General features: G+C 40.2%; 1 protein-coding gene across 1 annotated transcript in view; it reads left to right on the top strand.

Annotated features, from left to right (window-relative positions):
• LOC126457128 (mediator of RNA polymerase II transcription subunit 12) overlaps positions 1-15,276 on the top strand; it is a 372,135-nt gene that overhangs the window by 115,227 nt on the left and 241,632 nt on the right. Inside the window, exon 15 of the mRNA XM_050093187.1 lies at positions 7,682-7,835. Within this exon, the coding sequence (XP_049949144.1) occupies positions 7,682-7,835 (154 nt within the window). The remainder of the gene's footprint in view (positions 1-7,681; positions 7,836-15,276) is intronic.

Here is a 15,276-nt window from a genome sequence, read left to right as displayed (position 1 = left end):
AATTTCCAGGAGTGTATTTTAAAAACCATCATTACTGCTCTGACAGTGTCAATATTATTGCACCTACTCAATATTGTGTCAGGGCTCGTTAAGCCATACCAGACTGGCAATATATTTTGTAAATCCCAGCATTCTGAGTTAACAAATTATTTGGATCTGTCAGGTACTTTTCATCACAGCTCCTGGGTATAGAGGGGAAAATGAATAGTACCTTTTACATCATGGAGGTTTTAGAATGTGAAATACTACCCCTCCTTCATACAGCTCTCCATGCCAGATTTCAGTAAGATCATTCCCAGCCATGTGTCGTGAAGAATGTACAGGTCTTCTTCAATAGACGCTACTTCTCTGGCCAGCATGTTTGTCTGATACATCATTTATCAAAGATATTTGACATTTGGTTGTTCATCTTCAGGTTTCTCAAAGTACTCCAGCAACCACTATTAATGTTTTATGGGCTCACATACAAACAGAGTGGAAAGTGTTTTTCCAGGAGCATATCCATTCCCCCTTTGACTTCAAACTACGATGTCTAGAGGTTCTGGCTGCTCCGAAAGTGAAATTAACACAGTACTGCACTGTCAAAGTCAGGGATGCTGTACAGTTCTGTAATCATAATCATTTTTGTATAGTCTTGTGTGAGTCTGTGATTTAAAGTCTTGTTTATTCTTTGTGTCATTGCAATTTTGCAGATGTCAGTTTACACACGTATATAGGCTATATGCTGGCTTTTTACAAGTGTGGTACTGTCTACTTGGATGGCTTGGTGGCTTAGTAGTTTAAGTGACAGACTAGAAATCCAAGGTTCAGGTTTCAATTGTCAGTCAGTACTAGTGGTTTTTTGTGCCACCTACCGTTTCTTTCACTTCTAGCAATGATTTTTTTGTAAAGAAATGTCAATTTGCACCATAGTTTGGAGTCCATATTAAACTATAGACCCCTCCACCTATAATTGGGTGGATAAGTTGTTCCAAAGTCAGAGGAAAGGAGGACTACCACCTAAGTTTGAAGACAATTTTACACATTTTGATTTTTAATTAACCACTTACAAGTATTTCTGTTGATGAACTCAGTTGTGGTGTATAAGCTATTGTTGTTGTAAATAAGCATAAATCTGCTCTTGAACACATTTCTGTTGTCTCTGTTGGATATTTTAGTTCACTTGGCCTAATAGTGCTTTATAACACTTTGGTAAGCTGACTAGCTTTTGGATTGAACTACAGCAGTCGCGAGAAACTTATGGGACATTAACTGTGCTGTTTTTTTTTTTTTTTTTATGTAGCTAGTATCACAACTGTTCAAATAGATAGCTGCTAACTGTACTTATGTGAACTCTACCCATACCCATTGTTGTTGTTGTGGTCTTCAGTCCTGAGACTGGTTTGATGCAGCTCTCCATGCTACTCTATCCTGTGCAAGCTTTTTCATCTCCCAGTACCTACTGCAACCTACATCCTTCTGAATCTGCTTAGTGTATTCATCTCTTGGTCTCCCTCTACGATTTTTACCCTCCACGCTGCCCTCCAATACTAAATTGGTGATCCCTTGATGCCTCAGAACATATCCTATCAACCGGTCCCTTCTTCTGGTCAAGTTGTGCCACAAACTTCTCTTCTCCCCAATCCTATTCAATACTTCCTCATTAGTTATGTGATCTACCCATCTAATCTTCAGCATTCTTCTGTAGCACCACATTTCGAAAGCTTCTATTCTCTTCTTGTCCAAACTATTTATCGTCCATGTTTCACTTCCATACATGGCTACACTCCATACGAATACTTTCAGAAATGACTCCCTGACACTTAAATCTATACTGGATGTTAACAAATTTCTCTTCTTCAGAAACGCTTTCCTTGCCATTGCCAGCCTACATTTTATATCCTCTCTACTTCGACCATCATCAGTTATTTTGCTCCCCAAATACCAAAACTCCTTTACTACTTTAAGTGTCTCATTTCCTAATCTAATTCCCTCAGCATCACCCGACTTAATTAGACTACATTCCATTATCCTTGTTTTGCTTTTGTTGATGTTCATCTTATATCCTCCTTTCAAGACACTGTCCATTCCATTCAACTGCTCTTCCAAGTCCTTTGCTGTCTCTGACAGAATTACAATGTCATCGGCGAACCTCAAAGTTTTTATTTCTTCTCCATGAATTTTAATACCTACTCCGAATTTTTCTTTTGTTTCCTTTACTGCTTGCTCAATATACAGATTGAACAACATCGGGGAGAGGCTACAACCCTGTCTTACTCCCTTCCCAACCACTGCTTCCCTTTCATGTCCCTCGACTCTTATAACTGCCATCTGGTTTCTGTACAAATTGTAAATAGCCTTTCGCTCCCTGTATTTTACCCCTGCCACCTTTAGAATTTGAAAGAGAGTATTCCAGTCAACATTGTCAAAAGCTTTCTCTAAGTCTACAAATGCTAGAAACGTAGGTTTGCCTTTCCTTAATCTTTCTTCTAAGATAAGTCGTAAGGTCAGTATTGCCTCACGTGTTCCAGTGTTTCTACGGAATCCAAACTGATCTTCCCCGAGGTTGGCTTCTACTAGTTTTTCCATTCGTCTGTAAAGAATTCGTGTTAGTATTTTGCAGCTGTGACTTATTAAGCTGATAGTTCGGTAATTTTCACATCTGTCAACACCTGCTTTCTTTGGGATTGGAATTATTATATTCTTCTTGAAGTCTGAGGGTATTTCGCCTGTTTCATACATCTTGCTCACCAGCTGGTAGAGTTTTGTCAGGACTGGCTCTCCCATGGCTGTCAGTAGTTCCAATGGAATATTGTCTACTCCGGGGGCCTTGTTTCGACTCAGGTCTTTCAGTGCTCTGTCAAACTCTTCACGCAGTATCATATCTCCCATTTCATCTTCATCTACATCCTCTTCCATTTCCATAATATTGTCCTCAAGTACATCGCCCTTGTATAGACCCTCTATATACTCCTTCCACCTTTCTGCTTTCCCTTCTTTGCTTAGAACTGGGTTTCCATCTGAGCTCTTGATATTCATACAAGTCGTTCTCTTATCTCCAAAGGTCTCTTTAATTTTCCTGTAGGTGGTATCTATCTTACCCCTAGTGAGATAGGCCTCTACATCCTTACATTTGTCCTCCAGCCATTCCTGCTTAGCCATTTTGCACTTCCTGTCGATCTAATTTTTGAGACGTTTGTATTCCTTTTTGCCTGTTTCACTTACTGCATTTTTATATTTTCTCCTTTCATCAATTAAATTCAATATTTCTTCTGTTACCCAAGGATTTCTACTAGCCCTCATCTTTTTACCTACTTGATCCTCTGCTGCCTTCACTACTTCATCCCTCAAAGCTACCCATTCTTCTTCTACTGTATTTATTTCCCCCATTTCTGTCAATTGCTCCCTTATGCTCTCCCTGAATCTCTGTACAACCTCTGGTTCTTTTAGTTTATCCAGGTCCCATCTCCTTAAATTCCCACCTTTTTGCAGTTTCTTCAGTTTTAATCTACAGGTCATAACCAATAGATTGTGGTCAGAGTCCACATCTGCCCCTGGAAATGTCTTACAATTTAAAACCTGGTTCCTAAATCTCTGTCTTACCATTATATAATCTATCTGATACCTTTTAGTATCTCCAGGGTTCTTCCATGTATACAACCTTCTTTCATGATTCTTAAACCAAGTGTTAGTTATGATTATGTTGTGCTCTGTGCAAAATTCGACCAGGCGGCTTCCTCTTTCATTTCTGTCCCCCAATCCATATTCACCTACTATGTTTCCTTCTCTCCCTTTTCCTACACTCGAATTCCAGTCACCCATGACTATTAAATTTTCGTCTCCCTTCACAATCTGAATAATTTCTTTTATTTCATCATACATTTCTTCAATTTCTTCGTCATCTGCAGAGCTAGTTGGCATATAAACTTGTACTACTGTAGTAGGCGTGGGCTTCGTATCTATCTTGGCCACAATAATGCATTCACTACGCTGTTTGTAGTAGCTTACCCGCATTCCTATTTTCCTATTCATTATTAAACCTACTCCTGCATTACCCCTATTTGATTTTGTGTTTATAACCCTGTAGTCACCTGACCAGAAGTCTTGTTCCTCCTGCCACCGAACTTCACTAATTCCCACTATATCTAACTTCAACCTATCCATTTCCCTTTTTAAATTTTCTAACCTACCTGCCCGATTAAGGGATCTGACATTCCACGCTCCGATCCGTAGAACGCCAGTTTTCTTTCTCCTGATAACGACATCCTCTTGAGTAGTCCCCGCCCGGAGATCCGAATGGGGGACTATTTTACCTCCGGAATATTTTACCCAAGAGGACGCCATCATCATGTAATCATACAGTAAAGCTGCATGCCCTCGGGAAAAATTACGGCTGTAGTTTCCCCTTGCTTTCAGCCGTTCGCAGTACCAGCACAGCAAGGCCGTTTTGGTTATTGTTACAAGGCCAGATCAGTCAATCATCCAGACTGTTGCCCTTGCAACAACTGAAAAGGCTGCTGCCCCTCTTCAGGAACCACACGTTGGTCTGGCCTCTCAACAGATACCCCTCCGTTGTGGTTGCACCTACGGTACGGCTATCTGTATCGCTGAGGCACGCAAGCCTCCCCACCAACGGCAAGGTCCATGGTTCATGGGGGGGCCATACCCATTACAGATTATATTATCTATAGTAACCCCCCCCCCCCCAAAAAAAAGGAAGAAGAATTATGTTGGTCCCAAAGTTATCAATAACTTATGCCAAAAGCAACTGAATTCAAAGAGAACTGATGAAGCTAACATAAGCTACATGCAGATGAGTAACAGTAGTTGCTCATGTGAAGGACAACCATTTCTTGAGTGCCAAACCCTTAGTGTCCAAAAGCATGGGTTTGGTTAGCTAAAGAAGAATCTGAAAAATAAGTTTCACTTCAGTCTGACAAAATAAACGGAGTAACATAATATTAAAATAAGAAAAAGAAAAGGAAGAGGCAGATAGGCAAAGGCAAACATCCACTGGTATCTTGCTGAAAATTGGCATTATGAGATCATGATTGTTTGGAGAGGCTGGTAAATTTACTGAAAATAAATTATGATGTTTAATTAAAATAGATCTGGTACTCAAGAAACAATATTATTTTGTTAAATAGCAGTACCATACGTATTTCATTTTACATTTTTCACAGTGATTTGGCAATGAAATGTTGAAAGTTTTCCTGTATGGTCAAAGAATTTTGGAGTAGCCTTACCCTACAACAAGAGCAGATATTAGGAAAAAAGCATATTTTATACCAGGTCTAATGACTAAGTGTAACAATATATTGTGCTTTTGAAGTCATCAAATAATGGTTTTGTTGAAGACCCTTTGTCATTTTTGAATGACAAATGTCTGACACCAGAATATTTGCTATTGCATGGAATAGAAAGCAAAAATTAATACCTTTTTATTCTACTTTTGGAAACAAATGAAGCCTGTTTTTATTTATTACTCAGTGTGGTATGAAATAGTTTAACACCCAATGTCATTACTTCAGAAATAACACAATATTTTCAATGAAAATTCTTTGTGAAAGAAAATAATTTGTTCCAATGAAAACACAGTTTATTGTTACAGTTGCTCATAAGTCCTGGAAGGAAATAATCATTTTCCCCAAATCTGATCTTTCTCTAGGCCAAGACCCATACAACATGTATTGAGCATTGTGGTGAAAATCAATATTTAATTGTTAACTCAGTGTAAAAGATATCAAACAAAATGTTCCTGCTATCTTAAAGATGAACCTATAGTTTAAAAACAATGCTGAAGAGTCAAAGAAACTCGTACCCCTGCCTAATATCATGTAGGGCCCCCACGAGTATCTGGAAGTGCCGCAACATGGGAATGGACTCTACTAAGGTCTGAAGTAGTACTGGGCGGAATTGACACCATGAATCCTGCTGGGCTGTCCATAAATCCGTAAGAGTATGAGGGGGTGGAGATCTCTTCTGAACAGCACGTTGCAAGGCACCCCAGATATGATCAATAATATTCATGTCTGTGGAGTTTGGTAGGCAGTGGAAGTGTTTACACTCAGAAGAGGGTTCCTGGAGCCAATCTGTTGCAATATTGGACATGTGGGGTGTCGCACTGCCCTGCTGGAATTGCCCATGTCTGTTGGAATGCACAATGGACATGAATGGGTCCAGGTGATCAGACAGGATGCTTACGTACGTGTCACCTGTCAGAGTTGTATCTAGACATATCAGTGGTCCCATATCACTCCAACTGCACACACCCACACTATTACAGTGTCTCCACCAGCTTGAACAGTCCCCTGCTGACATGCAGGATCCATGGATGCATGAGGTTGACTCCATACCCATACACGTCCATCTGCTCGATACAATTCGAAACGAGACTTGTCCAACCAGGCAACATGTTTCCAGTCATCAACAGACCAATGTCAGTGTTGACAGGTCCAGGCGAGCCGTAAAGCTTTGTGTCATGCAGTCATGAAGGGTATACGAGTGAGCCTTTGGCTCTGAAAGCCCATATTGGTGAATGTTTCATTGAATGGTTCACATGCTGACACTTGTTGTTGGCCCAGCATTGAAATCTGCAGCAATTTGCAGAAGGATTGCACTTCTGTCACGTTGAATGATTCACTTCAGTCATCGTTGGTCCCGTTCTTGCAGGATATTTTTCCAGCCACAGCAATGTCAGAATTTTGACGTTTTACCGGATTCCTGATATTCACGGTACACTCGTGAAATAGTCATACGGGAAAATCCCTACTTCATCACTATGTCAGAGTTGCTGTATCCCATCCACATAAGCCGACTATAACACCACGTTCAAACTCACTTAAATGTTGATAACCTGTCATTGTAGCAACAGTAACCGATCTAACAACTGCACCTGACATTCGTTTTATATAGAGGTTGCAGACCACAGCGCCATATTATGCCTGTTTTCGTATCGAATATGCATGCCTATACCAGTTTCTTTGTCGCTTCAGTGTTATGGATAATGTGACTATTTAACAATGTCATATAATGACATTATTTGTTATGTTGTGAGACCAAAGAAGCATCGCCTTTGGTCCCCCAACATAATGTGACAATATCCTTGGATGACACATACAAAGCAGTGGACCCAGATAAGTACAAATTATTTAATAATGGGTAGTCACAGATTTATTTTCAGTAAAACTCTGTTTGCACCCATTTGGTTTCAATATGTATTATTTTACAAGAAATCAGTGATTTTCTTGTAGTTTTATTAACTTTCTTTTTCCTTTTCTCTTATTGCACTGATTTCATACAAACAACTGGCACATGCATAGCAGTTCACTACATGACTTACAGTAGCAGTGGATTATCACAAAACTGCCTACAGTTTCATACTTTCTACAGCATTCCAAAGCCCCCAGTGTACTCTTTGAAGCAGGTTGGCTGATATTGTGTCCAGTGAGTTAATAACCTATATAATCCTCAAGACTCTATGAGCGTCACTGTAGTACACTACCTCAGTGTTATCATTCAAAACTGGTAATGTTGAGAGTAATTAATAAGTTCCTGAAGTGGCAGAAATCCAAAGAGAACTTTTTTTCATGTCAGACAGTCAAATGACCTCAGACAGGATCTATTTTTATTAATTGATATCCTTCTAATTTATAAAATTCCTTTGCCATTTGATCTGTATTTATTACGAATATATTTTCAGGATGAACCATTTAGTATGCATGATTGCAATCAGCGCCATGTCTTGCTGTATGGAGTGGGAAGAGTCCGTGATGAAGCCAGGCATTTGGTGAAACGCATGACAAAGGAGATCTGTAAGCTATTTAGCAAGAAGTTCAGCATTGATGTAGCTGAAGGTAAACTCACAAATTTGACTCAAGTCATTTTTAACTATCAGTTTAAGATGTATGCTAGCTTCTTCATATAATACTATATGTAATAAAAACAGCCACAAGTTGTGGAAGGTATTAGTCAAAAGTTCTTGACCTAGGTTTCAGCCCATATAAATGGACCTTCTTCAGAAGTCTTATTACATTTTATATGCAGACCATGATGTGCTGCCAATAGGCTTAGTCATAATTAAAATTTACAGTCATAAAAACAGCCCTCTGTCGTACGTAAAATAATACACATATTAGATGTGGCTTGTGTGACCAGTAATGGATAAATGTGCAACTATCAGTATGACTAAGCCTTTTGGCAGTACATCCTGGTCAGCATGTAAAACATAATAAGACGTCAGAAGAAGGCTCATTTATATGGGCTGAAACCTAGGTCCAGAGTTTTTGACTACTACCTTCCACGACTGGTGGCTATTTTTATTACATATGCACAGTTGCTGCTGCAGCCATGCTTAAGATTCATATAATACTGTTACATAACAGAAATACGTTGTGGGCAAATGTAAAATTTGCTCAAAGCTCTCTACCCAGCAGCAAGCTAAGGCAAGCAGTCCCTAGAGTGCTCCTCCAGGGCATCAAACACTCTCCTGCTTCGATGGGGTTGAACTCTGTCTGTCGTGAACCACATCTTGTCGAAATCAGGGTCACTACGGACAATCGGGATGAAATCATCTTCCAAAACCTTCACTTACCATTTGGTACTCACTGTGCCATAAGGAATATTGCATTGATTATTCTGTGACTGGAATTATGTTGAGACTGGAACTGGGGAAAGGCAAAGGCAAAGGTCCTGAGTTTGAGTCTTGGTTTGGCACACAGTTTTAATCTGCCAGGAAGTTTCATATCAGTGCACACTTTGCTGCAGAGTGAAAATTTCATTCTGGAAACATCCCCCAGGCTGTGGCAAAGCCATGTCTCCACAATATCCTTTCTTCCAGGAGTGCTAGTTCTGCAAGGTTCGCAGGAGAGAGCTTCTGTGAAGTTTGGAAGGTAGGAGACAAGGTACTGGTGGAATTAAAGCTGTGAGGATGGGTCATGAGTTGTGCTTGGGTAGCTTAGATGGTAGAGCACTTGCCTGCGAAAGGCAAAGCTCCCGAGTTCGAGTCTCGGTCCAGCACACAGTTTTAATCTGCCAGGAAGTTTCATATCAGAGCACACTCCACTGCAGAGTGAAAATTTCATTCTGTTAAGGTTGTAAATTCCTGTTTTGCTATTCTTGTATCATTACTCCACTGCGTGCTGATCAGCCCGCACCACTATACTCCATGCTCTGTCATCCCAACAACAGTAGCAGTCTCAACCCAGACCTCTAAAAATTGATGTCAGAAGTGTTTACATTCGCACCCATCACTGTAGCAGAACCACATCTGCAGCATAATCACCACCACCTTCTGGACCTCCATGCTGACACTGTGCTGTGCAGTGAATGAGCAGTTTTCTGTTGGCCTTTCTGATTGTGTTATTGTTAGTGGCCACGTTGAATTGTACGGACATTAATTCCACTCCCAGAGTGTCATTTGTTAAACTGCGGGAACCAGCAGACTTGTCTTTTTCCAGCGAAAGTACTAGAGAAACGTACTTAATGCCAGTGAGGTGCAAAGTTTGTAATTTATAAGGCCATGAATTGCCCCGTACTAGGACTATAGTAGCTACAAGTGATATTTGTAGAAGTTTTGGGCACTTGACACAGGGCTGTTCAGAGTTACGTTGTGCTATAACCTGGTGTATGAATTAATTTATTTTATTGTTGTGTGTAATATACATGTAGTTTTCCCGTATATTTATTTTGTAACAGCTGTAGTAGAAGCCTCAGAATGGTGGAAACATGTTGCTGCTATGGCTGAAACTGTCACCACTTTAACAGAATAATTAAAAACATATGTGCAGGAAAATATAAGACATATATAAGCAAGTTGAAACCTTACAGGCTGCTGTATAGTACATGCAATCAAGGTCATGAGAAGCTAAGATCATGTTACATACACCCTGCTATCCTCTCAATCCATCAACAGCAAATTTAATGATCAATTTTTCCAGAAAAACAACATAGGATCTCACAGTGTTCATTAAGAGATTATTAGCTACCAGCAAATTATGCTATTGGACAAATCAAACAGGATTGTATATAGCTGACTTACAGTTAATGGACAAAGCTACAACATTTTTTAATGTATTGTAAGGTACATAGCAAGGTAGGAATGTTCCAGGAGCTGGCTGATGGTTTGCTCTAGTGCTGCCATAAGCAAAACATCAAAGATGAAGATTAGGTGCAGAGGTCTAATGGATCAGTGGAATCTTTTTTCAATAGAATCCAGTAGATTAATGTACAGGCGTAAGAGCTACACAGAGGGCAGGAGCTGAAGCAGTTACCTTGTGTGAAGCTGAAAATAGGGCTCTTGGTGTTTTATTACGGGTTATGTGTGGCGGGATGTCATGCAGAGTCAGGACACAGAATATATCTGACCTGGCTGAAGCTGTAAGGATCACCCAGTTGGAAGAAATTGGTATTGCTAGGACAGGGTGAACACCATGTCTTCACTTTTGTAGTAAAATGCTACAGGTGTGGTCATAAGTTTCATCCGCAGAAGTAGTGTCCCCAACCATATTATTATGAGTGCAGTCGAGTTGGTCATAAGGTACAGAGTGCAGGAATAAGAATAAAGGAAACATCAGGAAAGTGTCTGTTAAAAAAAGAAGAATGTATCACCCATTGGAAGGTGTTTCCAGTAGAACAGAACACTGCACACACACGTGTATTGAGGTGGAATGCTGCTTGTTATGCATCATTCAGAGCAACGAAGGTGCGAGGGGGTAACCAAAAAAACCAGAATAACATTGCGGTTGGTGGAGCTTCTGTAATATGCCTTTCTGCCGCTTGGAGTGTACAGCGGAACTCATTGCCAGTTCAGTGCTGCCTTTGTTGTCGACCTGAACAATGTTCAGCTGTAAAATTTTGTTTCCTACTTGGCAAAATGCTGCTGAAACTGTTTTATTGTTGAAAACAGCTTACTGAGAGAAAGCTATGCGAAAAACTCAAGAGTATAAGTGGTTTGCTTGATTTAAAAATGGCGACATGTTGATTGGCGACAAACTTCATTCTGGATATCCATCACCTACCGGAATTGAAGAAAATATTGAAAAAATTTGAGAGCTTGTGCTCACAGATCGTCCACAGATGTTGTAAGAAGATTGCGCAACAGTGTTCGTGAAAAAAAAAAGTGGGGCAGACAGGAGACTGTTTCTTCCACCACAACAACACATCTTCACACACAGCCATCTCGGTTAGTCAATTTTTGGCTAAAAATGGCACACCATCAACAGAACAGGCTCTGCTAATGGTATACTACGCTTTTCACATTGCTGGCAATGGGCTCTACACAACGCTGGTGACTACTTTGAAGGACAGTAACAGGTGCAAACATGCCACTATTTAAGGTCCAACCCTCATAACAGTTGTATACCTTGTGCACAGAAGGCTGATCTTAGCCACTGAAAAGTTCCATTGCAGAGATTTCCAGAAGCAAACAAACTAAAGAGAAAACTTTTCCCAATACGTTAAAATGGAAGCAGTCCCAGACCCTCTAGCTAACACAGTAGCACAAGCCATAGTTGGCTAAATAATTGGATCTTCAAGTTCAGAATACCAGATACCTAGTAACAGACCAAGGTATAAATTTGATATCAGGTCTAATGAAGCAGTTGTGTGATTTGCTTCACATTTGCAACTTAGGAACAAGTTCCTTCCAGTCACAAGCAAATGGACAAACAGATAAGGTTCACAGTAACAGCCAACGCAATAAATGGGACACATACCAAGCATTGATAATTTCAGCGCACAATTCTTAAGTTCACTCTAGTTCACCATATGAGGGTGGTATACATAGAAAAATGCCATGATAAAAATCCAAGCTTGGAGCTGACAGCGAGACAGTAAAAGAATTTGCAAAATGTGTACGTGAGGTTTGGCAAAAAGTAAAATGAGCCAATACAAAGGCATTAGAACATCAGGAACACCAAGTGAGGTGGCACAGTGGTTAGCACACTGGACTCACATTCCGGAGGATAATGGTTCATACCCGCATCCAACCATCCTGATTTAGGCTTTCCGTGATTTCCCTAAATCGCTCCAAGCAAATGCCGGGATGGTTCCTTTGAAAGGGCTCGGCCGACTTCCTTCCCCATCCTACCATAATTCGATGAGACCGATGACCTTGCTGTTTGGTCTCCTCCCCCAAACAACCCCAACATCAGGAACAAATAGGGCAAAATAAACTATCATAATACAAATTTGGTCAGTGGGTATTACTAACCAACCCATATACACTGAAAGAGAAAACCATTAAGTTTTTAACTGTGTTCAATGGCCCTTACCAAGCCATTGAAATAACATCACTGGTAAATATGAGTTGCAATTGCCAACGAAAACATTTGTTGTTTACATAAGCAGGTTTAAACCGTTCAAAGGAACTGTTGGTGCTTTACCACAATATCTGTAAAAAGGTGCCCAAAAATGTTAGGAAACAGGTGTATAATGATGATCAAGAGATATTCAATATGCCTTACACACTAAGATTGCTATTAAGAAGTTATGATGAAACTGTATTATACTGTTTTAGAGTTTGCTGTAAATTTGTCATCCTTAAGTGTAGTTGTGTATATGTTGAAATATCATGTATGATAGGGTTCAGAAATTTGTATTGAGTAGAGGAGAGTTTATTTTCTTTTTCTTTACATGTATGCACGTTTTCGAAATAGGGTAAGAATTGATGAAACATTCCTTTCTCTTAGATCACTATGGATGTACCAGAAGTTATTGTAGTCCTGATAACACTTCACTTTGTCATGGAAGGAGTACCTTTGTCTACCATACAGCAACCCTTGAAGTTAGTTCTGATAGAGCAAAACTGCATGTATCTCCATTCAGTTTTGGATAGAGGGCATGAATGCACAGTTCTAGTGTTTTACAATTCACCCTTGTCTGATAAAATGGGTAATGGTAAACAGGTGGATCCAAATACAAGCACAAGAAGCATTATAAATCTCAGAACAAAGAGAAGCTTACATCCTCATTTCATTAGAGGAGTTATAAGAATTTATAATAAAAAACATCACAGTTTGCCTAGTTAGAGCTTCAGACTAATGTTCAGGCATGAAATTACAATGAAATCCAGACCTTTAGCTGCTTACAGGCATTGATAAATATCAACAGGGGCAGTTGTAAATGTGTGCCCCAATCGGGACTCGAACCTGAGATATCCTGCTTGCATGGCAGACGCTCTATCCGTCGGAGCCACCGAGGACACAGAGAATAGTGTCATTGCAGGAGGACTTATCTCTGGCATGCTCCCCATGAGACCCACATTCCCAACTTACTGTCCACACACTAGATTTGTAGTGCCCCTGCACACTATACTCTTTACTCACGGCAGTCAATCTACCAATTCCCGTAAGAGTTCAGGCAATATGAGTGCATCCGCACTGAAGAAGATCATTGGCCGGTACGTCTTATCTATATGAAGATGGGATCTGTTCTTTCGGACATGTCCCAAAGAACAGATGCCATCTTCATATAATGTTCAGGCATGTGATGTATAGTTGTTATAAGGAAAAACGGAAGTATCAAAGTGTCAGAGGGAAGTGCTACCCCACAATCACTTTCTCAAAGAGTGGGAGCACATTGATTGTTCTCAGTTTTCTTACCAGAAGCTGTCGTCATAAACTGTTACCAAAATGGAAACCCATGGACATGACCAAAATAGAACTACAAAACAGTGGTATATTAATAAATGATACAACTGGTGATATGGCAGGAGCAAAATTTCGTCTTCCAGCTACTATCATGGGTATGACAACAAAAGCATTCTCATAACCTATGTTGGATTCGGTGGAACATCAGCTATGATGCCAAACCGTGATGTGCTGCTACCATTAGCCAAGATGACTTCCGCCTTCAAAACTGTTACCTGTCTGGTCTACTGCAGTCATTTACTGTAAGCTATCAACCTCGCAGCCACAGATGGGAACAGTTGGAGTCTTCTACCTTCGACTTGCTGGGCCAAAATGATGATGTCTGATGCACTGCCCACCTATTACAGTGTTCAGGCTGCGCACTAACAGCTTGTAACCTCCCCCTCACTTATCGACCTTAATGACAGTGAAAAATTAAACCGCGTGTACCTAATGGGAATTTGGGAAAAGCAATCGTCACCGAAGTTAATCTGTCGGTAAAGAGGGAGGAAAGGGTTACATCTTTATGAAAGGAAAAATGCAAATGAAACTGGTGGAAATTAATTTTGAAAAGGGGTAAAGTTAATGAAGAAAGTAAATGTGCAGCCGTTATGTTAACAATTAACTAGCGGTAATTAGATATTTGAGATTTGGGGGAAATTACGGTCGCCAGTCCTAAGGACAATTACTATAGTAACTGAAAAAGAAAGGTTATTACACATATAATTAGCACTAGAAGCGTGGCAACTGGAGGTTGACACGTGTAGTGTGAAAACTGAAAGTTTGATAGAAGTAATAACTTTCGCTGCACTCTGACTTAATTTAGCAAAAGAATTAATAAAACCGGAAAACTGAAAGTTAATTTAGTGACTGAAATTAAAAAGAAGCTTTCTTTCTTAAGCACATCGAAATTCAGTAAAATACGGTTAGTCTTGGACTACCTCAACAATCATTTCAAAAGCTACTTGAATCTACGCAATTTAGAAATAAGAGATTTAGCTTTGAACTTGAATTAAATGATTCTGAACAATTAACAATAGTAAGATTTAGTACATACCAAGCTGAGCTGCAGTCACAGGTAAGCTAAAATACGGTAACAAAACTCGCACTCTTAATTTGTGCTTGCGTAATCTAAATATTGTAGCCAGCTATGAATACTTAAACTGAACTTTGAAATTAAAGCAGTGAAATGGAATGATTGTACTTTAATGCTGGCATCTGAATTTCAACGACACTCGGGTTCATTTCGGAAAAGGAAGGGACCCTGCTTGGTAATGCAATTGGCACAATGAGCAACAAAAGTTCATGCTAAGTTGCTGTAATTTTGCGAGGCAAATGGAACAGTTTGAAAAGCTGAGGTCTGCCATACAGTTCTGAAACTTTACGTGCTTTTAGTCTTCCTTGTTGGTTGATTGAAGGTTTGAAGTCGTCGATCGAGGAGGTGGCGACAGTCACTCATTGTCGGCCGTCGCTGTTGCAGAAGCTGGATGTTGGCGCGCCTTCTTCTCGACACGGTCACCAGACGAAACGGGCTCTTGATGTGCGCCAGCTAATGCTTCCCGTCCGCGACACCATGTCAGAAACTATCATCGCAAGTCGAGCGCAATTACATGCTGCCAAACCCCGAAAGCGCGGCAACTCACGGGAGCTTCTCACAACACACCTGCTC

The sequence above is a fragment of the Schistocerca serialis genome, chromosome 2 (genome assembly GCF_023864345.2).
Source record: "Schistocerca serialis cubense isolate TAMUIC-IGC-003099 chromosome 2, iqSchSeri2.2, whole genome shotgun sequence".
NCBI lineage: Eukaryota > Metazoa > Arthropoda > Insecta > Orthoptera > Acrididae > Schistocerca > Schistocerca serialis.
This window is presented reverse-complemented; position numbering and strand designations above follow the sequence as displayed.